At 36.6% G+C, this 25,485-nt stretch overlaps 1 protein-coding gene and 1 long non-coding RNA gene across 2 annotated transcripts in view; both read left to right on the top strand.

Moving 5' to 3' along the window:
* The window catches only part of LOC110458830, a 28,932-nt gene extending 10,716 nt beyond the window's left edge, over positions 1–18,216 (top strand). The window contains exons 4-11 of the mRNA XM_021510780.1: positions 158–389; positions 1,993–2,042; positions 2,901–3,003; positions 4,966–5,097; positions 7,525–7,705; positions 11,555–11,737; positions 13,421–13,542; positions 15,903–18,216. Coding sequence (XP_021366455.1) covers positions 158–389; positions 1,993–2,042; positions 2,901–3,003; positions 4,966–5,097; positions 7,525–7,705; positions 11,555–11,737; positions 13,421–13,542; positions 15,903–16,486 — 1,587 coding nt within the window. The 3' untranslated portion in view covers positions 16,487–18,216. The remainder of the gene's footprint in view (positions 1–157; positions 390–1,992; positions 2,043–2,900; positions 3,004–4,965; positions 5,098–7,524; positions 7,706–11,554; positions 11,738–13,420; positions 13,543–15,902) is intronic.
* A 358-nt stretch (positions 18,217–18,574) lies between these two features.
* LOC110458831 lies at positions 18,575–22,307 on the top strand. The gene is made up of 2 exons (XR_002463831.1): positions 18,575–21,488; positions 21,558–22,307. It is a non-coding gene; the product is annotated as an uncharacterized LOC110458831 (long non-coding RNA).
* Positions 22,308–25,485: the final 3,178 nt, after the last annotated feature.

The following is a 25,485-nucleotide window of genomic DNA, read 5'->3' as shown; positions in this document are numbered from 1 at the left end:
ATTTTTTTCTTCTTATTCAATTAAGAGAACTGTACTGGTATAATTAAATTCTTGTGACTACCTTAATAGTATACAGTACATGCGACAATATGTGTTTATAATTTGCTGATGATAATATATATTTGTAATAAGTACATTTTTCTGTTTTAAACATCAGGATGTAACAACTCCATGTCAAGAAACTGAGATACAAACCTCACCAGTAAAACAACCATATCCACCTATGCAGGGAAATAAACTACAAGGGCAGGCAACTCCATGTCTAAACCATCAGGGTCAACAGCATAGAGAATATAAATACATTCTCACTCCAACTCAACATCAGATTCAAAGGCAGCAAAAAGCTTCTACAAGGCAGCAGAATCGTAGAATTATCAATAAAAAGACAGGTAAGATGTAGACCTTATTAGCTCACCTGGCATGAATTGCCTGTGAGTCATATGTGATGATAATTATGATAAAGAAGCTTGGCATGTGTTTATCCTGGTTTGGTAATACACGAGGGTCCTTTCATCTGTACGACTTTGGATCACTACATTGTATGTCTGAGGCATATGTCTCACATTCTAAGTTTCCTAACGTTGCGAAAGGACTTGGGGCATTTTGGATCAAATCGTCTGTCCTCTTTTATTCTTCAACCGACCTTCCTTAAATAATTCTTGTTATCCCTATTTCTCAGAAAGTAATGAAGGGATCTTTCTCTTATATATTATGTTAGTTCCCCTTGGTGCATATGTAATTTTGAGACTGATCAAATAAACGTAATGGCTGACACGGCCATCTTTGATTTTGACAGTTGAGATTTATTATCACTATTTCTGAGGAAGAACTGGAAGGATCTTTCATAATTATGTAAGTTCCCCTTGGATTTTGACAGTTAAAGTTTGTTTTCACTATTTTTCAGAAAATGTGTAAGGGATCTTTATCAAATTCCCCCTAATCTCTAGTTGTGCAACTTTACTTTTGAGACTGATGGGATGAACAAAATGGCCGACAGGTGGCCATCTTGGACTTTGATACAATTTAGTTGTGGTTTGTTATCTCTATCTCTCAGAAAGTACTGTAAGGATCTTTCTCAAATTTGATACGTAGATTGCCCTTGATCTGTAGACTAGTTGTGCAGGTTTACTTTGGAGATGTATATAGCACACAATAGATTATATTTACACATTTTATTTTGAATGTTATGCAGTACGTATCTCCTATACCGGTTATAAAATGAATTTGAAGTTCATATTTGCGTACTTCATTTTTTCCAGATTACGAATATAACAATTAATTCTAAATCTCTGATGAGGCCATATACACTTAACCCTTATTGCCTTTAGTCCTTTTGTATTGTAGCTATATAGTTCCTCTAGGATTGGCAGTGTTACATGCTGAAATGGGGCTTTAGCCCCGCTAATAACAGTTAAACTTTATTTATTAACAATTATAGAACAATTTCTACCAACATACATTTAATACTCTTGTCAGCCCGAATGGTTGCACAAAGGGGATCTTAATGTGGGGGAAAACCCAAGTGGTCTGGCATTTGACCCCATACCTTTTTATAACTGAGTTTAGGCATTTTTCATCAAAGTGACATAACTCACCTTGTCAAAAAGGATTACCAAATTTTGTATGCAAGTAGTAAATGTTGCAGTGTCACACACTGAATCAGGTTGAAGTTCCTGTATATACAGAGTTAAGGCCCTTTGTAAAAAAAAAAAAAATTGCGAGTTCTTTGGAAGTTGGAGACTTTGATTAGCTTTGTAATATTTTGTCTTGTTTAAACATCTTTTCCTTGTTGGTATTATACAAGAAAAAATATCCATTATATTTGCCAAGTTACAGGAACTATAATAGCCTTTCTGTTTTAATTTTTCTGGCATACTGGATAGAACATTGCATCAATTTGATTCATTATGACCATATGTTTGGTATACTTTGTATTTGAACAGTATTTTAGCACAGCGATCCTTTCAGTTTTAATTTTGTAATATATTCCAGAGATGTCAACATTTTCCACAGTTGCCATAAGCCTGTTCACACTGCTAATGGTAAGTCCTTATATTAATCATTGCATAGCAGTAAGTAAAACGACATACCTTAATCTCACAACACAATAGGGTAATCTCAAAAGTTAGTGTTATTATTTCATTTATTTGCCATTTCACTTCATACATTATCTACCGAAGCAAAACATTTTGACATGCGAAAATCTCCGATTTAACAGTATTCATACACTACATGTCTTTATGATGTAAACTTAACAGATATTTTAATCACCACCTGCTCATTACCAATCTTTTTTTAAGTTAAGATTTTTTTAACAAATGCAGAATCCTGATTATGAATTAAGAACAGCAACTAGACTGCAAATTGATAATGTTTAACAAATTTAATGTGACGTAACATATTATTGATTAAACTAAGTGGACTACTGAAGTACATCAATTACCATGGTTAACTGTTCTTATTAGTCCCCCACCAGTTCCAGGGGGACTTTAGGTTTGCACTCCGTCCATCTGTCCGTCCTTCCTTCCGAGAAGTTTGTCCGGGACATATCTTCTATATTATTTCGATAGGTCCGAAATTGTGCATGTTTCATTTTGAGAATGATCAGAACATATGAAATGGTCACCAGGTAGCCATGTTGGATTTTATCAGTACCAGTTTTTCCAAGAGGCACAAGACAAATCTTTCTCAAATATAATTTTTAGTTTTAGTTTTCAGGTGTTGTAAGTAGATAAACATACCATTATCGGTTCTGCTTGAATTATCAGCTTGATTAAGGATTTTCCAAAAATCTGTTTATAATTGATTTCCCCGTAAAATTTTAAAAAAAAAACATCAGTGGATTTATGTTGTAAAATATATAGACAAACTGTATATATTTTCGTCATTCCTTTGTGTAGGTGATGCCCTGTTGTTTCACAGTCAAATTGAAGGGATGCCCCCGCCCTGATTATATTATGCATGAGAATGGCATCTGTTGTGGTATAGTTTCCTGTGGAATAAGTAAGTATCCAGATCTTCAAACAAGTTCGGCTCTGTTTACTGACTGGCATCATTGGATGTCAGTTTTTTAGCTCACCTGCCCGAAGGGCTAGTGAACTTATGTCATGGCGCAGTGTCTCTACCATCAGTTCATCGTCCGTCTTTCGTCGTCCGTCAATTTTTCCTTTAAACAACTTCTGAAGATAGTCCTCGAGTCATGATATGGGGCCAAAAGCTTCTTAGGATGGAGCCCAACATATAGTTTGAAAATGAAAATAACCTTAATCTACTTTCAAAGTCACAGGGGTCAAATATGCCAAACACTTCAAGCGACTTCTTCTGAGGAATAGAAAAGTATAGAATCTTCCTATTTGGCTGGTAGCTTCTTGAGATGGGGCCCGACAAATTTTGCAAATGAAAATAACCTGGATCTACTTTCAAGGTCACAGGGGTCAAATATGTCAAACACTTCAACCGACTTCTCCCGAAGTATAGAGTTATGATGTTTGGCTGATAGGTTGTTGGGATGGAGCCCGACAAAATCTGAGAAGGAAAATGACCTGGATCTTCTTATCAAGTCACTGTGGTCAAATATGTTAAACACTTCAAACGACTTCTGCTGAATAATCTTAAAGAATATAATTACAATATTATGCTGGTAGCTGCCTGGGATGGCGCCTGATAAAGTTTGCAAATGAAAATAACCTGGATCTACTTATAAGGTTACTGTGGTCAAATGTGTTACACACTTCAAACAACTTCTTCTAAAGACCTGAAATGTATAGATTCTTAATATTTGCTGGAAGCTTCTTGGGGTGGAGCCCGACATGTTTGAGAATGAAAATGGCCTTGACCTTCATTCAAAGTCAAAGGGGTCACAGGGGTCAAATGTGTCTAACACTTCAAACAACTTCTGAAGAAGAACTGAAAGGTATAGAATCTTAATATTTGGCTGGTGGCTTCCTGAGATGGAGCCTGACAAATTTTGTGAATGAAAATAACCTGGAGTGAAAATTACCTTGACCTTCATTCAAGGTCACAGGGGTCAAATATGACAAACACTTCAACTTCTGAGTAGCTGAAAGGTATAGAATCTTAATATTTGGCGGGTAGCTTCTTTGGGTGGATCCCAACAAAGTTTGACCTTGTCCTACTTTCAAGGTCACAGGGGTCAAATATGTCAAAAACTTCAAACGACTTCTGATGAATAATCAAATGGCATAGAATCATAATATTCGGCTGGTAGCTTCTTGGGATAGAGCTAACCAAAGTTTGCAAATGAAAATGACCTCAACCTACTTTAAAGGGCACAGAGGTCAACATTTCAAACAACTGGTTCTGAAGAACCGAAAGGCAGGGATTCATAATATTTGACTGGTAGCTTCTTGGGATAAAACCAATAAAGTTTGACAAGGAAAATGTTGACCTACTTACAAGGTCTCGGGGACAAATATGTCAAACACTTCAAACAACTTCTGAAGAAGAACCAAAAAGCACAGAATCATATAATAATATTTGGCTGGTAGCTTCAACGAATGGAGCCGACAAATTTTGCGAGTGAAATATTTGTAGTACAGTATAATATCTAATGAGAATATTTTGCAATGACTGCTTAAATATTCAGGTGAGCGATACAGACCCCCTGGGCCTCTTCTTTAGAATAAATACACTTCATTTGTTTTACAAAGTAAAAATTGCTACATCGTAATTATGAAAAGTGTTCTATTTTGGATACTGCCATGTTATAACCAGTATACCTGGTATACTTTAAGCTTTATCACCCTAAGTCCCTTATTCAATTTTGAAACTTGGCAGAACTCACATATTTAAAACAGAACTACTTTATATAATGAACAAGCAACAATACAACAGCAAAATTATGCGTTTAGTTGCTTCCTCATAGTTGAATAGGGATTATTCCATTCTATAGAAACACAACACATTCAACTTCTTTCACTGATTATTTGATCTTTTTTATTTTAGATTTTACAGTTTCAATGTGTGAAGTCAACTATGGCAATGACACATGTGCTCCTTGTCCGGAAGGAAGTTTCCTTTTGGATCCAACAACATCAGAAACTGCGATAAGATGCACAGAACCAAGTTGTATGAAATGTATGTGTTGGGTTTTTTAGTTCTTTTTATGATGCTTGAATTCAATACTCTCTGATATTATCTGATATATACAATTTATTGACTATTTGATTCATGGAAGTTTTAGGCCTACCATCATCAAAGTTTTTAAGTTCAACTTTTCCTTTAAATGACTTCTGATTAAGAATAGACTGGCTTAGAGTCATGAAGAGCCCAACAAAGTTTGAAAACTAAAATGACCTTGACCTAATTTCAAGCTCACAAGGCTCAAATGTGTTAAAAAACTTTAAGGTTTAGAATCTCAATGTTTGACTGGTAGCTTCCTCGGATGGAGCCTAAAACACTTTATGAATGAAAAAGACCTCAACTTACTTTATAGGTGACTGGTTTCAAATATGTCAATCACTTCAAACGACTTGTTCTGAAAAACCAAAAGGCATAGAATCATAATATTTGGCTGGTAGCTTCTTAGGATGGAGGCAGACAAGTTTGCAAATAAAAATTACCTTGACCTATTTACAAGGTCATAGGGATCAAATGTATTAGCATATTTAAATGACTCTTCTCAGTAACTAATATAAAAGGCACAGGGTAGTGATATTTGGGATTATGGAATTCCAAGTTTTTTCAACTGAATGACTTTGTTAGACTTTCAAAGTCACTTTGGTAAAATGTGTCAAAATCTTGTAATAGGTTGTTTTGAATAAACAAGAGTCATATGTAAGGATTTTTAGCTCACCTGGTCCGAAGGACCATGGTGAGCTTATGCCATATCGCAGCGTCCGTCGGTCCGTCAGTCCGTCAACTTTTCCTTTAAAACGCTACTAGTCATGAACGACTGAGAAGATTTTGACCAAATTTGATTAAAAGCATCCTTGGTGGAAAGGGAACAAATGTTGTATGCATGGTGGGTCTGGCCCCCCTGGGGGCTGAGGGGCGGGGCCCAATAGGGGAAATATAGCAAATTCTTTAAAATCCTTCTTCTTCTGTAGAAATGAAAGGATTTGTTCCATATTTGGTCTGAATCATTCTCGGGTGAAGGGAACCAATTTGTATAAACCGTAGCTCTGGCCCCCCTGGGGGCTGAGGGGCGGGGCCCAATAGGGGAAACATAGCAAATTATTCTTTAAAATTCTTCATCTGTAGGAATGAAAGGATTTGGTCCATATTTGGTGTGGAGCATCCTTGGGTAAAGGAGAACCAATTTTGTATAAACGTTTGGTGTACATGTGGCCCCCTGGGACTTGAAGGGCGGGGCCCAATAGGGGAAATAAAGGTAAAACTTTTATAATCCTTCTTCTACCATAAGGATTAAGGGATATTATCCTAATTTAGTCTGGAGCATCCTTAGGCAAAAGGGACTCAATTTTGTATAAAAGGGGTGTCTGACCCCTCTGGAGGCATAGAGGCAGGGCACAATAGGGGAAATAGAGGTAAAACCTTTAAAATCCTTCTTCTACCATAAAGATTAAGGGATTTTATCCTAATTTAGTCTGGAGCATCCTTGGGCCAAGGGGACTCAATTTTGTATAAGCAGTGGGTATGGTCTCCCAGGGGGCAGAAGGGTGGGGCCCAATAGAAATAGAGGTAAAACCTTTAAAAAAACATTCTTTGATCATTCAGATTAAGGGATTTTATCCTTATTTAGTCTGGAGCATCCTTGGGTCAAGGGGACTCAATTTTGTATAATTGGTGGGTATGACCCCCCTAGGGTTGGGGCTCTGTTTGTAGTTTGTTCTCACTATATCTCCAGTACTGTATGGATCTTTCTGAAATTTCATATGTACTAACAGCACCTACTTCATACCAATTATTTTAAACATTTTTAGGTGAGCGATACAGGCCCTCTAGGCCTATTTTTTATCCTATATTATGTAAATAAAATTTGATATAGAGTATCCTTGGCCCAGTATGATTCAATATATAAACCATGCCCCCCACCCAAAATTGATACTGAGGGATGGGACCCAATAAGGTAAGGGAATAGCTGAGAGACCGGGCCAATATTTGGAAATATTTGTAGTACAGTATAATATTTATTGAGAATATTTTTCTATGACTGCTTAAATATCCATGTGAGCAGTACAGGCCCTGTGGACCTCTTGTTGTATACAGCTTATGATAAGCAGATATGATAAATATAATATTTATGATTAAGTTTGGATATACCAGGTAACTGTCATATAACAAAATCTACTGACATCAAACACATACTCGCTACCAATGTTTTTGGTTTATGAATAGGAATTACTCTACGAACGTTACAGTAGATTTTATTTGGAAGATTAATTTTTGTAGTTTCTGAAATGTTAATAAAATTTTGTATAATATTTCACAGGTGAAATTCTATATAATGGAAAAATACTTTTTTGTTGTTTACCAAATCTACAGTCATTCAGAAACAGAAAATGAGTAAAAAAAGTCACTTTTTTAATTACACATCTACAGATAAAACAAGGCCATCTCTGGTGAAGTCTACGACTTTTGATCAGTTTGCATGTCCTCAGTGGTGTCAGTGTGACCTCAGCTTTAATTACTGTGGAACAGATCCATGTAATTGTCGGAGCATGACTTGCCCATACCGCACCGTTCTGCAGCAGGATTGTGGATGTAGTCCGGTCACACCCAGGTACACCATATGACATTTGTATATACAGTGGAACCCTATACTTCCTCAAACATTACTTGAAGACCCCCATTTATCAAATTCTTTGCTTGGTTCCAAATATCTATGTTGTAAAGTAACCTAAGATTACTCCAAGTGTTGTTCCTTGAATACCCTGTGTTCTCAAACTCTGATTTATCATTCTTTGTCAAACTGGTAGCGCGGTCTATGTATCACACCTTCTGTCCGGGCCAGCCAGGCATCACATATTCAGAGGATTAACAACAGTGTATTGTGTCGTCAATTATCAGAACTGCAATCCTGTTGTAGTTAAATCATCAGTTTGTGTCCACATCTAAATGATATAATGACCATGTTTGATATGGATGTTAGAGAAAGTGTTCGATTACTGGCCTTTTCTAGCAAAGACATTATTCAATTATTCAACTATAGATTGTGCATTGATTGTGTCTTCTGCTAAGGGGATAAAATTCATTTGCTGCCCACTGGCAATATTTAGGATCTCAATCTTTTCTGTTCTCTCCAACCTACTCTTATTTTTAAGAAGTTACTCTGTAGACACCTCTGCTTAGCCCGTCTTCGTCAAACAGTGACTAGATGGAGTGACATGCTATCTTGCCCAAGTTATGACATTTCACTGACCGGGTGGAGTATCATGCTTATGACATTTCGGTGACCGGTAGATTGTCACGCTAACATGTCCTGGTTATTACATTTCGGTGACCGGTATATTGTCATGCTAACATAACCAGGTTATGATATTTCAGTGACCAATAGAGTGTCATGCTTATGAAATTTCAGTGACCGGTAGATTGTCATGCTAACATGTCCAGGTTATGACATTTCAGTGACCGGTAGATTGTCATGCTAACATGTCCAGGTGATGACATTTCAGTGACCAGTTGGAGTGTCATGCTAACATGTCCAGGTTATGACATTTCAGTGACCGGGTGGAGTGACATGCTAACGTGTCCAGGTTATGACATTTCAGTGGCCGGGTGGAGTGTCATGCTAACATGTCCAGGTTATGATATTGCAGTGACCAGTTGGAGTGTCATGCTAACATGTCCAGGTTATTACATTGCAGTGACTGGTTGAAGTGTCATGCTAACATGTCCAGGTTATGACATTGCAGTGACCAGGAGGAGTGTCATACTACTGTGTCCAGGTTATGACATTTCGGTGACCGGGTGGAGTGTCATTGCGACAATTTTATAACATTTCAGTGACCGGTTGGAGTGACATGCTAACATGTCCAGGTTATGACATTTCAGTGACCGGTTGGAGTGTCATGCTAACATGTCCAGGTTATGACATTGCAGTGACCAGGAGGAGTGTCATACTACTGTGTCCAGGTTATGACATTTCGGTGACCGGGTGGAGTGTCATTGCGACAATTTTATAACATTTCAGTGACAGGTTGGAGTGACATGCTAACATGTCCAGGTTATGACATTTCAGTGACCGGGTGGAGTGTCATGCTAACATGTCCAGGTTATGACATTGCAGTGACCAGTTGGAGTGTCATGCTAACATGTCCAGGTTATGACATTTCAGTGACCGGGTGGAGTGACATGCTAACGTGTCCAGGTTATGACATTTCAGTGACCGGGTGGAGTCTCATGCTAATGCGTCAATGTTATAATATTTCAGTGACTGGGTGGAGTGTCATGCTCATGATGAATTCAATTCCCTCATGAAAAAAAATTGCTGAATTTTGCTGAGGATTTGCTGAACTGTTGCTGAAAATTTGCTGAAACTAAAATCGGATGCTGAACCATTGCTTACACAGTTTCTACAGATGCTGAATTTTGCTGAACTTAACTGAAAACTGCTGAAAACTGCTGAACAGTTCAGCATTTTTCAGCATTAACCTGAACAGCTGAAAACTGCTGAACTGTTCAGGATAATGCTGAAAAATGCTGAACTGTTCAGGAGAATGCTGAAAAATGCTGAACTGTTCAGGATAATGCTGAAAAGATGCTGAGCTGTTCTGTAAAAAAAAAATCATTTTAATGATCACTAATTAACTGAAACAAGTGTAGTTAGAAGTAAGTTGATGGTCAAAATTTATAGAAAGTGCTAGCCAATCATATCTCCCGCGTTTAATATACTAAGTGGATAAAGTCCGAGATATCCGAGTAAATAATATATGGATGACTCCCGAGTATTACCGAAAAGATAAACAAATACGGCTGCCGTAGAAGACGAACCGCTATGTCAGAGACAAACTTTCGACTCTAATGGATCCCCGGACTATAAAAGTTTAGACAGTATGATTAAATGGAATACACATGGCAGGTATGATGTTATCTCAACACGCTGAACAATTGTTTTGAGTATAAACGTGTGTTTCCCGTAAAAATAAAGATTATATAGGCCTATGCAGTCTTCACGCATTTAATCACTTATATCGTTAATTTATAGACTCACAACATAATACTACGATCTTATTTGAATGGAATACTTGTATCATGTTACAATTTGATGAAATACAACAATATGAAATAATTTACACCCGAATTCCCGTAACAATAAGAGTACAGATTTCGGTGTTCATATCGGACTATGTAAGCTTTCAGCATATGAATCTAGGTAATTACACACTTCAACATCTCACATTATGATTTAAAACAGCATACGTGTAGGATGACACAATCTCATAAAATATAACAATCTCAAAGTATTCAATACGAAATTTATGTACAATAATGGAACAATAATACTGTCACTTTCTAACTACATGTACAAGACTAATTCCTGTAGGAACTCTATCTAAATCAGAGATTTATAACGATCTATCGTTATAAATCTCTGATTTAGATAGAGTTCCTAAGGGAATTAGTACAAGACATGATCACACAAATATAGATATATACTTCATTCACTGACCATGTATGTAACTACTGTATATAGTGATCATCAGGGTTTGTGTAATTCTTGCCTTCTTAAGATTTGCTAAGGTTTGCTTATACATGTATAGCAGATGGCTTTGCTGAAACATTTCTGAATTGTTCCTGAAATTTGCTGAAACATCCCTGAAATTTGCTGAAACATTCCTGTAATTTGCTGGTATAGTTCCTGAACTTTGCTGAAACATTGCTGAACTTTGCTGAAATACATTTGCTGAAATACATTTGCTGAATTTTGCTGAATTTTGCTGAAAAATGCCTGGATTTTGCCCAAATTCAGGTATATTTCAGCAATTGCCCTATGTGGGTGTTCAGCATTCGTTCAGCAAAGTGTTCGGCAAAAATTCAGTAAAATGTTCAGCAAAATTCAGCAATTTTTTTTCATGAGGTAATTGATAAAAAAACGATGAACTTACTATGGTTTTCACAATACGCCTGGAAGGCATCATGATATATTGCAAAACAGATCCTTATATGTTATCGTAGAAAAAAAGTGCTCAATTTATAAAGAAACTATGTTCAGAATGTTATTAAACTGAATCATACAGTATATCATATCGATCACACAGATTTAAGATTTTTGTCTAACGAATGATCAATTATGAAATTTGAATTGAATCCCACCACCATTCTAGCCTACATATGTTAATTGGTATATCTGTTAGAATATGTAGTAATTTGAAAAGATGTTTATATTCATTCAATATTTATGATATCAATATTTGAAATTTATTTTAATTTAAAGAGTAATCTCCCTTGGACTGTCAATGATTTATAAAACTAACAAAACCTGAATTCTGATTCTTTGAGTCTGGAGTGTTAACAACATGTTTTATCAAATATTTAAGACATTCTTGACATAGCTCACTGCTTAACAGTTTTAAGAAAATATATTTATTGCTTAAAGACGTAAATATGTAATAGAAAACTGTTATTTCAGTCCACCGAAACCTACGCCTTCAACTTCAAAGGAGATAGCAGTGACACAGAGAAATGTTACAACTCCTAAGCCTAGAATCAATGTCACTACCGAAACTAGTGCCTCAACTGAAGATAATACTCCGACCCCTGGTAGTGTCACACCATTTCCACCTGGCACCACCAAGGCTTCTGACAGCCAGACGTAAGTATACAACCTCTCTAAGGTCCCCCGAAAAAAATATGTGTTTCAGGTAATGTGTTTCAGGTACGCTGACCTATCCTAGTTTTTACCTCCGACCCTAACAATTTCATCTCGCTCTTGTGCCGAAAATCTTAACCCTCTCTATGACACCTCTCTATTTCATAGGCAGGTATCAAACCAAATTTAAATCCCTATAGTATTATTTAAAAGATCTAAAATCTATATTGAAAAATGAATACATTTGGTCTGAATAACTATGTTTAGTGATTTTTTAATTTCTTAAATAAGCCCCCTTCATCTAAAAAGATAAATAAGAATGTCTTTTCAGTCACCTGAAACATACATATATTATTTTTGGCCTTACAACATCCTATAAACATCCCACCTGACAATAACAATTTAGTATACAGACATGCCCCTCTATGCTGTCAGGACAATATAACTGAGACACCCTTTGAAAACCACTATTCTACTTATTCATATACTCTCCAACCTTTATGAAGAAACTGACCATGGAAAGTCCAAAAAAATAGTCTCTTAATGTAGTTGGTCTCTAAATTCAGGTTTTATTCACAATAAAATAGTTACAAAGTGAAATATCAGAAGTTGTCCCCAAAACAGATGGTCTCTTAAAGGAGGTGGTTGCATGAGTATGGGTAGTCCGAATTATTCTGACGTTAATCGAAGACAGACCGATATGAAAAAAGTTGATAAAACGTCAGAGAACTCCGGCCCTCTATAATATGCGGGAAATATGCGCCCCGCGCCCGGAGCGCACTTCAAACTGATATCTTAGAAACAAATCGTCACTTTCACACACATGCCGCACATGGATCGAAAGATCTATTCTTTATGCACAAGATGAACATACATAACATGCCTCAAACAACCAATACAATCACTAAAAACTTATTTTTTTCAAACTTACTCTGTTTTAATTTAGTTTTTTGATAGCCCCGCCTTCTAATGCCACGTGACTTAAATCTCGCCGGCCTACGTCATAACGTTGGGAAATACCTTCGGTAACGCGAGATCTCGTCAAGTCATGTGACATTGCTCATGGCCTAATTTCCATTAAAAACATGGGTTGGTATAGAAAACGTTGGAAAATACTTTTAGTAATGATCTTTGAAAGATATCAGTTTGAAGTGCACTCCGGGCGCGGGGCGCATATTTCCCGCATATTATAGAGGGCCGGAGTTCTGACGTTAATCGAAGACAGACCGATATGAAAAAAGTCGATAAAACGTCAGAATAATTCGGACTAGAGTATGGGTGACTGTGTAGCTATGCTACATCTCCTTACAAGAACAAGCATACTGCTTACAGCGACATTCATTTGTGTGGACAGCTCATACACATTTTACACCTTTGTGTACATATGCCTACTGGTCATTTGTCTGATAAAAGTGACGACAGAGTACTTACCGTACTAGTCATTGAAACGTCACATAGAAACACTTATATTGGTTGTACTACATGACTCTTTTCACAATATAAGAGTTGATACTGTCATACCCCTCATGCCAACCAGTAGATCGACACACACCCATGGCCACCATCATGTATAACATTCACCATCCGTGACAACATGATTGTGTGATAAATAAAATAACATTAGTATGACATTCATAAATTACATTAACCAAAGTTAAATTTGTATTTGTGGTTTATATATTTCAGCCCTGTAGCTATCATCCTCGGTATTGCACTTCCAGTATTACTAATTATTGTTATTATACTTGGAATCTACTGCTTCAGAAGGATGAAACGCAAAGGGGCAAAAATGAAAACATCTGAACCAGGTTTGTGTATGTTGTGTAAGATTGAACTTGTAATTTTGTGTAATTCGAACAGGATTGACAATATTTATTTATTTTGTTTGAATTGACTGCGGAGGTTTACCATCAATGAAAATATGAAATATAAATCTATTGTATGCCACCCCTAGACCTGGGGTTCCCTCCCCATAAGTGGCGTATGATATTTTCCTGGTAGACAGTGGTAATCCTGCATGAAATAGAAGCTTTGAGGCATTTAAAGTGCAGATTCCAAAAATAGTAAATAGTACCCCACCCCCCCACCCCCTGCCGTTCATGTATAGATGCTCCCAGCTGAAGTATAACTGATAGCTGAAATATATGAGGGGAAAAAAATGTAAGTTTATACATTACAAATATGCAAAAATTTTAGCATTATGGTATAAAGCAAATAATTTGTTTATATATTTGCGGTAAAAGTATGACACTCCTTACACATGAATTGAATAGTAAAGCTAACCATGCTTTGAGAACTTGAGCTTCTAAAGAAGCTGGGCCTAGCTGTCTGTAGGACATGGACAGGTCACCATGGTAGTGTTGCTTAAGCTTTCTCCCATACTTGCCGATGATATACAGGAATTGACCCGTGAAAAGATGAGATTCATGCTAGACAGCCAAACTCTTACCCTCGGGTTGAGATTTCCCTGTCCACGGACCATACCCATGTAAGATTTTATTATTCTCCCCTCAGGTAGATTATTATTAGAATCTTTCACCCCCTTGGGGGTAAGATAGGAGAATAGACAGACCAGAAACTCATTCTTAAGTTGCCAAACACCAGGCTTTGCCGAGTGTTTGGCAACTTAAGAATCTTTTCCCGAGGGTGGAGATTTTCCCGAGGGTGGAGATTCCCCTATCTCACCCACAAGGGGGGGAATGATTCTTTTTCTCTTACCCTGTTCTCCCATTGTGTATCATATACACAATGTAACGATAACGTTACATGGTAAATTCAGGGTTGACGTGACGTTGGCGGATTGTTGACGTGACGTCATTGTATTGTTGAATTGACGTCATGCCATTGTTATGAATAGGGGAATCCCCCCGTCTAAACCCTAGGGTGAGACAAGGAAATCTCACACCAGTAAAAGTGTGGATACACCTGTCCAGGGTAAGAGAAAAGACTAACCCATTGGGCCAGATTTGGACAAAGTCATTCTATTTCTAGGGTTTTCTAGGGTTTAGTCATATTTGTAAATTAGTCTACATATACTGGTTGTGTTGTCAGGTGTGTTTCAAGATGTAACCTCAGGCTTACTTTTGAAGGCAAGAAATGTAATATTTGGCAATACTCATGAATGATTTGAAGATAAAAATCAGCAAACGATAAGATGGGGGGGGGGGGGGGGGGGGGGGGGGACAGGGAGCTATTGGTTTGCCGGCCTCCATTGGAAGAGTTTATCCGGAGCATATATATCTCCAGGATAAATGAGTGTGGAGTATAAATATTAGGTCACTGTGACCTGTGTATGCTTTGACCCTTGAACTGATCCTTTGAAAAAGTTTGTCTGGGAAATATATTCTTTACTATTTCACCTAAAATAACCAAATTTGGTAAGCTAGTACAGAACATCGTATTGATAATTCATGGTTTCCTAAGTCACACAAAATCTTTCATTAGCAACAAACACGTCTAGCATTATTTTAGTGCTATAAAATAGTACTGAAGATCTGTATTCTTGCGTTAGATATTTTACTGTCTGAGATTGCAGAAAATAATTTTAAGTGGTAAAAATATACTTTTAGACATGCTTTAATTAGTTCTGTTGAATGGTGATAATTAATCTTTATTTAAAAAAGTGGTAAAAGTGCAAATAGATGTTTCCATTTCTGCATTTCACATTGCTTTAGTTATATAAAAAAAAAATATTAAAAAAATATTTTCAAATTGTAGAGAAATTAATGATAATGTATTTCACTCATTACAGAGAAGACACCATAAAAGGTAGCATTAATGACAGTTTAACATATATTAAGTTGATGTATTATAAATAAATTTTATTCTTTTTACAACAATTATGAAACAAGTTATTTCAACATACAAATGTATATTAATCACTCTAGTTTGTGCTGGATGGAGCATGCAAATTAAGGCTCTTAATGTGGATAGAAACCCAAGTACCCATAGATAACCCACCTAATCATGCAGGTGACCCAATAACTTTTCATGTCCTATAGGGGACTCAAACCTTGGACATCTTGGTGAAAGGCCAGTGTGCTAATTACTTTGCCACCCAACCACGTAGGACATTTTTGTTTTGTATCGTTGTCACAGGGTAAATGGAAATCTGATATTTTATTTCAGTTAAGATTTTCCTAATCATTATTTGATATTTTATTTTCAGATACAGCAAAACCAGGAAAAATAATCAATCATAATTATAATATCAGTGTTGCAAAAGCAGACTTAGTGCAAGTATGCAAAATTGCAACGATGAATAAAAATGTAGACGGTTCTGAGGATGAGGCTACCGAGAATGGGGAAGTAACGCAGCCTTTGTTAAATTGTTCACCTGTTAGGGAACAAATCAACGTTGTAGAAACAGAGGCTGTGATAGAGGACAGGCCTGACCATACCAAGCCGGATTTATCTATGGATGGGCCGAAATCTTCATTACCCGGCTCATCAAGCAATATTCAAAATAACGTGGAAGATGAGGAAACGGAAGTAAAAACAGTGATATCAACAAATGATGATGCGATCGAGTTACAAACTTTATCTGATAAAGGTAAACAATCACCTTTGGTGGAAAATGAGGATACTAGCCTTGGTTTCTACGCAGGAGAAAAAGAAATTGATCCAGAAACAAAACTTGAAACTGTTGTGTCAGAAAATCCCTTACCAGATTCTCCGCGGAAGCAACAAAATGGAGTTTGTAATGGACATGCTAAGAGCAGTAAACTGCGGATGTTCACCGGGTTTCGTTAAAGGAATATTTAGTTTGAGAGCAAACTAATTAACAGCTATCTCCTTTAAACTGCACAAGGGCACCAGGTAAACTTGAATTGGAGGGAGATGACTTATATAAACTGTCAGCTTGCTGTCCAATCCCTATTTCACTATGTATTATTGAATGATTATTGCTGTTAATACTGAACAAAAAATTGTTTAAACTTAAGTTTAAAGAGAAATAAAAATGGATAAATATTCTGGCATTTATTCAAAAGTGAAGCCAAGAGAAAATTTAAGAAGCATTACAAACAGTTTTTATACCTAATTTTTACACTTGGGAAATGAATTTCATAAAATTTGATAAAAGAAAAGCATATTTTTTACACTGACAGACCATTTATGGTGTACAATGGAGAAATTTTAATTCTTGAGGTTCAGACTTTTATCTTTGAGACATTTTGCAGGCTCTGTCCTGGACAAAATTAATTAAAATCATATATTGTGTATAATACATCAAAGTTAGTGAAAAAGAATCTTAATCTGTTGGTGTTATCCTGAGATGGATATAAAAAGATAGATAATTTATATACACTGTCATATTCCCAGATGAATCTAACATTCCTAGCTGATTTTGCAAAGTCATGACTGAACCTATACACATTCCGTAATCCTCTTTTAGAACATTTAAACTTTCTTTTAATATCGTTTGAAAGAATGGTGACAGTCAGAAAAGAAAACAGGAAATTAAGTAATTAGCTTGAGAAAACAGTGACTCTGTGCTAATATCTCTAAACACTTCTACATTCAGGCTTTATAATTTTTGGATTGGCCCTTTGGGCTGCTATACTATAGGCATTGTGCTCGCACGAAAAGCCAAACAACCGCCTGTTAGATGTAAGTGTTTGCTTATCATAAACCTGATAGTTTGATTTGATTGTTTTGATAATTTGTTTATGTGTTGTTTTATGGAACAACTTTAACTTGTTCAGTCCATTGTGGATTTTGTTCATGATGGTCCCAGTTGTGCCCAGTTTTGATGTAGATAATTTCGGTTTCATGCGATATTCAACAGCAGTTATCATTCTTTAGACTGAGACCTTAATGTCAATTTGAAAAAAAATGATTTAATAAATAAAGTTAATTTTTTGTATTTCACATATTTCTTCATACCCCCCCACCCTCCCCCCTGTTACTGTTACCCATTATTTAGACAAAGGACTTCATGATTATTAATTATTTTTTTATTTTTTTTTTCATTTTTTTGTATTTCACAAAATTCATTCTGTTGTACAGTTTTCATTTCGTCACTCCCCTGTAGCTCATTGGCGTGTCCATGCATGTATCATCGTCAAAATCCAAGGGTTCCGCTTAACGCCAGTACGATATATACCTACCTTCTCTGCACCCACAGAATTTGTCATGGCTAACGGAACACTTTATGAGACACTTTCCAGATGACGCAAATAGCTTAATCTGATGTCTTTGTTACAGGTCAGATTTGTCATTGTTTTGTAAAATTGACGAGCTATAAAGTTTGGTGTCGCTCCTCTGTGATCCACAAAGGACAGGTGTCAACCAAGTGTTTGGTCAGATTTTTATACCTGAAACCAATCAACTACCACACACCTTCAATTTTTATCATGACATATTCTACTCCCATAACATGAGAGGGCGCTGGTCAGCCTTTTTCCAATCGGATATGATTTTGCCGACTGCGACCTCTCATTTCCGAAGCACTAATTCTTTGATGCAGTTTCCGCCCGAAATCCGGGCGGAACAAAATCGGCTTGAAAAACTCACTTAAGTGGTTAACAGTTCATGACAACGATGTCTTCTCACGGTTTATATAATATAGATCTCATATGTATGCCACAGACACAAATATATAGTATAGTACGGACTAGAACACTCAAAATACATGTCCATGTCGTTGTCTCACATCTCTGACCTACATTTAAAACATGGCTTCTGGATTAATACAAAATAGCAAGGGGGATTTCAAACGGAACGAAATGATACGGAGTTTGTTTGTATTCCGTTTGTGAAACATTACATGTAATCCATTTTTGTATTAACCGGAAAAATCATGGCAAATGCTGTCTGCTTCACTTCGAATGAGGAAAAACTCATTAATTATGTCTTTGACGCCTGTCAAAAGTTTTTCGCCGTGTAAAACCTCTAACATTGTTGGAGTAGACATATTCCAACGGTATACTGTGGAGATCATGTCATTAGAAATAACTGTCGGTTTTGCATCTGCTAGTACCCATGTAACCCTCTTTTTGAGTTGGTTTTTGTTCAGGTACATGTGACTTGTCTGTTGTTTGTAAAGCTAAACATTTCTTTTTATAATGATACACCATTGAATAAGCTGTTATATCATTGCATTTGTCAATCATGTTCAATATTGAATACATCTGGGGGTTTTGTGTGTCGGTCATTACTAAAGACTTAACTTAAGATATGGGCACAAGAAATTGCAATATAAATGTAGTGTAGATCAGAGAGTTTGAAACCAAGACTGCCTGAGATATCATAACAACTCCTCAACAGAAGGAAATAATAGTTTTAGTACATTAAATTGTTTTACACATTTTCAATGAGATATGGGGAAATAAGTGCCATACTGCCTGTGCACTTCCCTGTTTAGCCCGTCGTCAGATTAATGACGGGTCAGGGTGTCATAATAATGTGTCCAAGTTACGACATTTCAGTGAGATTACACTTCAAAGTGGACATCGTCTTCATATGGCATCAAATGTTACGAGGACGCAAAAGAATGAACATCTCATAACATCTCATATCAGTTTTGTCATCGTATGTTTAAAACATGAAAGTTGTAAGAGTACAATGTGGAAATCTTGTGTTTAATTTTGCAAAATAGTGATGTTTTATTGTATTGAAATTACATACCAATGGACATTTTTACTAATTTAATATCTTGTGTTTATCTAATTATGCAAAATATTGATGTACAAATGTATTATTTCTAACATCATTTTTTACTCCATTATGTATAATCTTAACTTTCCTCAAGTTCAGTAGGTTGTTCCGCTGTTTATTCTGTCAAAGTTCAAAGTTGTTTATGGTGGATTTCTACAATCTGATTGGCTGGTAGTTTCTTCACCATAACATCAGTTCCCAACCTCATCTTTACCCAGCTTTCTAATGTAATAATAACAAGAGTGCTTTATTTATAGACGATAACTCTTTTTTTTTTAAGTTTCAGAGTTTTGTGTCTTGAGGCATATATATAAATATATTGTATGCTCAAGATATTTTAATATTTATCAATGAAGTTTTCATTAGTATCCATAGGTTATAGGTCATGAAAAATCATGATACTTGTATATATAGCATGCAATTGAAAAAAATGAACAGTAATATGAACAGAGTAGATCACAATCTGCTGCTTTTATACTATACAGATATAATATTAAATTAACATGAACTTCTAGAAAGTAATGTCTGTAATATTTTGATTTGGAGATCTAGGGTGCCTTACATTTTAGTTGCTTTCATGGATCATTTATTTGTTTGATTTTGCCTGTTGTATGTCTACTATTCTTTTCAAGAATTCTGCTCAATGATATTTGCATTGCTATATTTTGAGAGGTGAAAAACAAATTATATGGCAATTTTCATTTTATCTTTTTTGGAAATCCACAACTATATTATCAGCAACATGTACACAGAAAAAAGTGATGCATTCCATTCTCTTTGCCATCGGCCTATGGTTACATTTCAATTTAATGTACAGGTAATGTTTTTCACTTTGATTTACAAGTTGTAATTTTCAATGTTTTCATATCAAAGGAACCTTGATTATACATGTACTTCGAAACAGTGAGAAATTTGTCTCATAAAAGTTTGATACATGAATAGAATATTATTAGTGTTATGTAAGGGGAAATTCAGGATTTTGCCTAAGTAAGTTCGACACATCGAGAAATTTGAATCAACACTGTTATCTAGGTACATGTAGATATATGAAAAGAACTCGTCTCCCAACCATCCCCTATCGTCACTTCTAATCAGTCACAAAACTCTTGACCAAGACCTTGGGAATATCTACTGGTACTTCCCAATCTATTGGTGGACCCCACTAGCAATGAAATGTCAGTGCTAATTATCTCCCCTGTTCAAAGAACGTAGCTTTAGTTTGACCCCAGCTTTATTGTAGAACAGGTTTTAGAGGTAAGATATGTGAAGACTTGCCATTTATTATAAATGTATCTGCTAACATGTTGAAATTTAACATGATAGTTCATTTGAAAATTAATTGACAAACTTGCCTACTCTTCCTATTTTGAAGGGAGACTCCTGATTTTGAACTTTAAAGTTGAGTATTTTTTTAACGGCTGTGAAAATGTAATTGGAAAATACGTTGTACTTAAAGTTTTAGTGCTGCCTTTTTAGTGACCTAAACTAACAGTGAGATTTTTGGGGCAAGATTTTAGAAGGTTTGTCATTGGTCCAGTATTAATGTGCTAGTATACTAATTTTTAACATAAAGGTACATGGGGGTGGGGAGTGGGGGTGGGGCAGGGTTAACATGAAATGGTGTTAGTGATTATGATAAAAGAGTTATTGTACAAACGCATTGATGGTAGCTTTGCCACATTCTCTGTTTTTATGTTTACGGGAATATAGAGCGTTGTGATTAGGTGGAAGAGTGAGAAAACACTCTATCCCACTGTATATAGTTTACAGATACTTGGCATTACATGTAATTGCAAAATATTGGTTCAACCAATTCCCATAGTTATAAAACCATTTTAATGAAAAGGCCAAGTTGATGAGGAAGAAAATAAATAAACTATGTAAATTTCTAATCTGTCCGAATAAAAATGAATTTTATGAATATGAACTCAGATTTTATCATTTTTGTCTTGTCCTGATAAAGTTGTGGAAGCGATACTAAGGTGTTGCTTTTCTTGCAACGGTGTTGGCATCAACAACAAGTTTTTGCATTTAACTCAGTTTCACTGAAAGTATAAGTGGTAGACCAACTAAACTTGGAACATGCATCTTATAGGTAGTACATCTCAAGCCATGCTATGCGGCCTAACTTTCATGGTCCAGCGCCTTCGTCAGCATCTCATAGGTAGTACATCTCAAGCCATGCTATGCGGCCTAACTTTCATGGTCCATCGCCTTCGTCAGCATCTCCATCAACATTTAGGTTTTGCGTTTAAGGTATTTTCTCTGAAACGAAGTGCTACACCAACCAAACTTATTATCATTTCAAATGTCGTCTACATTAAATTTATTTCGCCGATGCACAGGCGGAACATATCAATCCGAATGGCTTGTTTCCTAGAAAGACTTGGCAGGGTGATAACATGATGCAGGGATTTTGTAAATAGGCGAAATATCTTTCCAGTTAAACTTCTAGTTGGACTCATTTGCTTATTGCTTATATATTGCTTAGCTTTGTAGGTTAACAATGGAATTGATGCTGTCATCAACATAACATTACTATCACAATCATAATTTCTGTTTCGACTATTAAAGACCTTCCATTTAGTAGTGTTTTGTTCTTTACAGTATTCTGAATATGGAAAAATGGAAAAATAATGCTTGAATCTGCTTTGCTTTAAATTCATGCCATGATAAATTGAGTTATTGAGAAAACTGCAGCTCATTATTTACTGTTATTCCAAGACTTGGCTTAATTTGTGATCTCACGAACTGACTGAAATAACATTCAACCCTGTTTACAATATTTTGATAGTATTCACGTTGTGAAGGTAACATTCATAATGCCTCTGTATATATTTTCAGATGAAGTAATGCATATTTATTGTGATACACATTTATACAATGTAAATAAAAACAAACATTAAATATTTAAAGAGATGTTTGTGTTTGTTTTACAATTTTAACGATCATGTGTTGCCTCCCTGTGTGTTGTGTATGCATGCATGTGTCCTGGAAACATAGCATATTTGTGTATTTGCCTTCTTGCACTGACGTGAACCTGTTGCCGATTTTATAGTGTTTCCTCAAAAATGTCCTGATTACACCAAACACGGGATTCAGCCTTAAACTCACACTATACTGACAACGTGTAAACCAGTTGTTGCCATTACCCTTAATGCTGAACCTCAAGCAGGGAATAACCACGACCATGACCTTCTGCGTCTGGGTGAAGATTCAACATCAAGGACAACAGTAAGGTATTGCCAAGCAAGTCGCTAGGAAACAAAAGGTAGTCGGATGTAGAGAAATACAAAAATGCCAAATATTGCAATGGGTGCAGCAGATTGTTTTGGTTGCTTTTGTGTCCCCAAGTAAAGGACAACGCAAAACCCAAAATCTGCAACGGTGTCAGTCTGTCCGGCGTCAACTTTTTACTTTAAACAACTTCTTTTCGGTAACCAAAAGGCCTAGGATGATGATATTTGGCCAGTAGCATGCTAGGATCAAGGGCTACGAAGTTTGTTCAAATGAATGACCTTGACCCACTTTCAAGGTCACTGGGGTCAGATGTCTTAAAATCTTCAAACGACTTCTCACTAACCAAAAGGCCCAAGGTACTGATATTTGGCCTGTAGCATGCTTGGATGAAGGGCTACCAAGTTTGTTAGAATGAATGACCTTGACCCACTTTCAAGGCGACAGGGTCAAATGTCTTAAAATCTTCAAACAACTTCTTCTCAATAACCAAAAGGCCCAGGGTACTGATATTGGGCCTGTAGCATGCTGGGATGAAGGGCTACCAAGTTTGTTAGAATGAATGACCTTGACCCACTTTCAAGGCTACAGGGTCAAATGTCTTAAAATCTTCAAACAACTTCTTCTCAATAACCAAAAGGTCCAGGGTACTGATATAGGGCCTGTAGCATGCTGAGATGAAGGGCGACCAAGTTTGTTAGAATGAAAGACATTGACCAATTTTCAAGGTCACATGGGTCAAATGTCTTAAAATCTTCAAACAACATCTGCTCAATAACCAAAAGGCCCAGGGTACTGATATTGGGCCTGTAGCATGCTGGGATGAAGGGCTACCAAGTTTGTTCAAATAAATGACCTTGACCCACTTTCAAGGTGACAGGGGTCAAATGTCGTAAAATCTTCAAACAACTTCTTCTCAATAACCAAAAGGCCTAGGGTACTGCTATTGGGTCTGTAGCATGTTGGATGAAGGGCTACCAAGTTTGTTCAAATGAATGACCTTGACCCACTTTGAAGGTGACAGGGGTCAAATGCCTTAAATCTTCAAACAATTTCTGCTCACTAACCAAAAGGCCAAGGGTACTGATATTGAGATTGTAACATGCTGTGATTAAGGGCTACCAAGTTTGTTCAAATGAATGACCTTGACCCACTTTCAAGGTCACTGGGGTAAGATGTCTTTAAATCTTCAAACGACTTCTCACTAACCAAAAGGCCCAGGGTACTGACATTGGGCCTGTAGCATGCTGGGATAAAGGGCTATCAAGTTTGTTCAAATGAATGATCTTGACCAACTTTCAAGGTCACAGGGGTCAAATGTCTTAAAATCTTCAAACAACTTCTTCTCAATAACCAAAAGGTCCAGGGTACTGATATAGGGCCTGTAGCATGCTGGGGTGAAGGGCTACCAAGTTTGTTAGAATGAAAGACATTGACCAATTTTCAAGGTCACATGGGTCAAATGTCTCAAAATCTTCAAACAACTTCTGCTCAATAACCAAAAGGCCCAGGGTATTTATGTAGGGGCTGTATCATGCTGGGATGAAGGACTAACAAGTTTGTTCAAATGAATGACCTTGACCCACTTTCAATGTCACTGGGGTCAAATGTCTTTAAATCTTCAAACGACTTCTCACTAACCAAAAGGCCCAGGGTACTGACATTGGGTCTGTAGCATGCTGGGATAAAGGGCTATCAAGTTTGTTCAAATGAATGACCTTGACCAACTTTCAAGGTCACAGGGGTCAAATGTCTCAAAATCTTCAAACAACTTCTTCTCAATAACCAAAAGGTCCAGGGTACTGATATAGGGCCTGTAGCATGCTGGGATGAAGGACTAACAAGTTTGTTCAAATGAATGACCTTGATCCGCTTTCAAGGTGACAGGGGTCAAATGTCTTAAAATCTTCAATCAACTTCTTCTCATACTCCAACAATGTTAGAGGTTTTACATGGCGAAAAACTTTTGACAGGCGCCGCGTAACCTCTAACTGCCCATAGCTGATTTTCCCGATGCTGACTATCACATTTTCAAAGTTCGGATTAAGAAAGAGTATATCGTGTTTACATACATTTAAATGGTCAAAAGGGTCCAATAAATATTCCTTTCCATAAATCCATGATTATATGAGAAAAATTTCATGTCAAAGAAACTAATAAGTTTTTCCTCATTCGAAGCGAAGCAGACAGCATTTGCCATGATTTTTCCGGTTAATACAAAAATGGATTACATGTAATGTTTTACAAGCGGAATACAAACAAACTCCGTATCTTTTCGTTCCGTTTGAAATTCCCCCTGATATTTTGTATTAATCCAGAAGCCATGTTTTAAATGTAGGTCAGAGATGTGCTACAACGACATGGACATGTATTTTGAGTGTTCTATTCCGTAATATACTATATATTTGTGTCTGTGACATATATATGAGATCAATATTATATAAACCGTGAGTAGACATCGTTGTCATGAACTGTTAACCACGTATGTGAGTTTTTCAAGCCGATTTTGTTCCGCCCGGATTTCGGGCGGAAACTGCATCAAAGAATTAGTGCTTCGGAAATGAGAGGTCGCAGTCGGCAAAATCATATCCGATTGAAAAATGGCCGATCAGCGGCCTCTCATGTTATGGGAGTACTTCTTCTCAATAAAGAAGACAGTTGAGAGGGTGCACTAGGCAACTTGAGATCGATACCGAGCACGTGCACGCTACGTAAATAAAAATGCACATGACCCCAAAAAAGTTCCCATAATCACGGTGGCAATGTGTACCTGTAGCACAAACTTGTAGTATTGATACATTAAAATATCACCTGGCTCATAGACTTGTAGTTTATTGATCAATATAATATCACCT

This window comes from Mizuhopecten yessoensis, unplaced genomic scaffold, assembly GCF_002113885.1.
Source record: "Mizuhopecten yessoensis strain PY_sf001 unplaced genomic scaffold, ASM211388v2 scaffold9847, whole genome shotgun sequence".
Lineage (NCBI taxonomy): Eukaryota > Metazoa > Mollusca > Bivalvia > Pectinida > Pectinidae > Mizuhopecten > Mizuhopecten yessoensis.
This window is presented reverse-complemented; position numbering and strand designations above follow the sequence as displayed.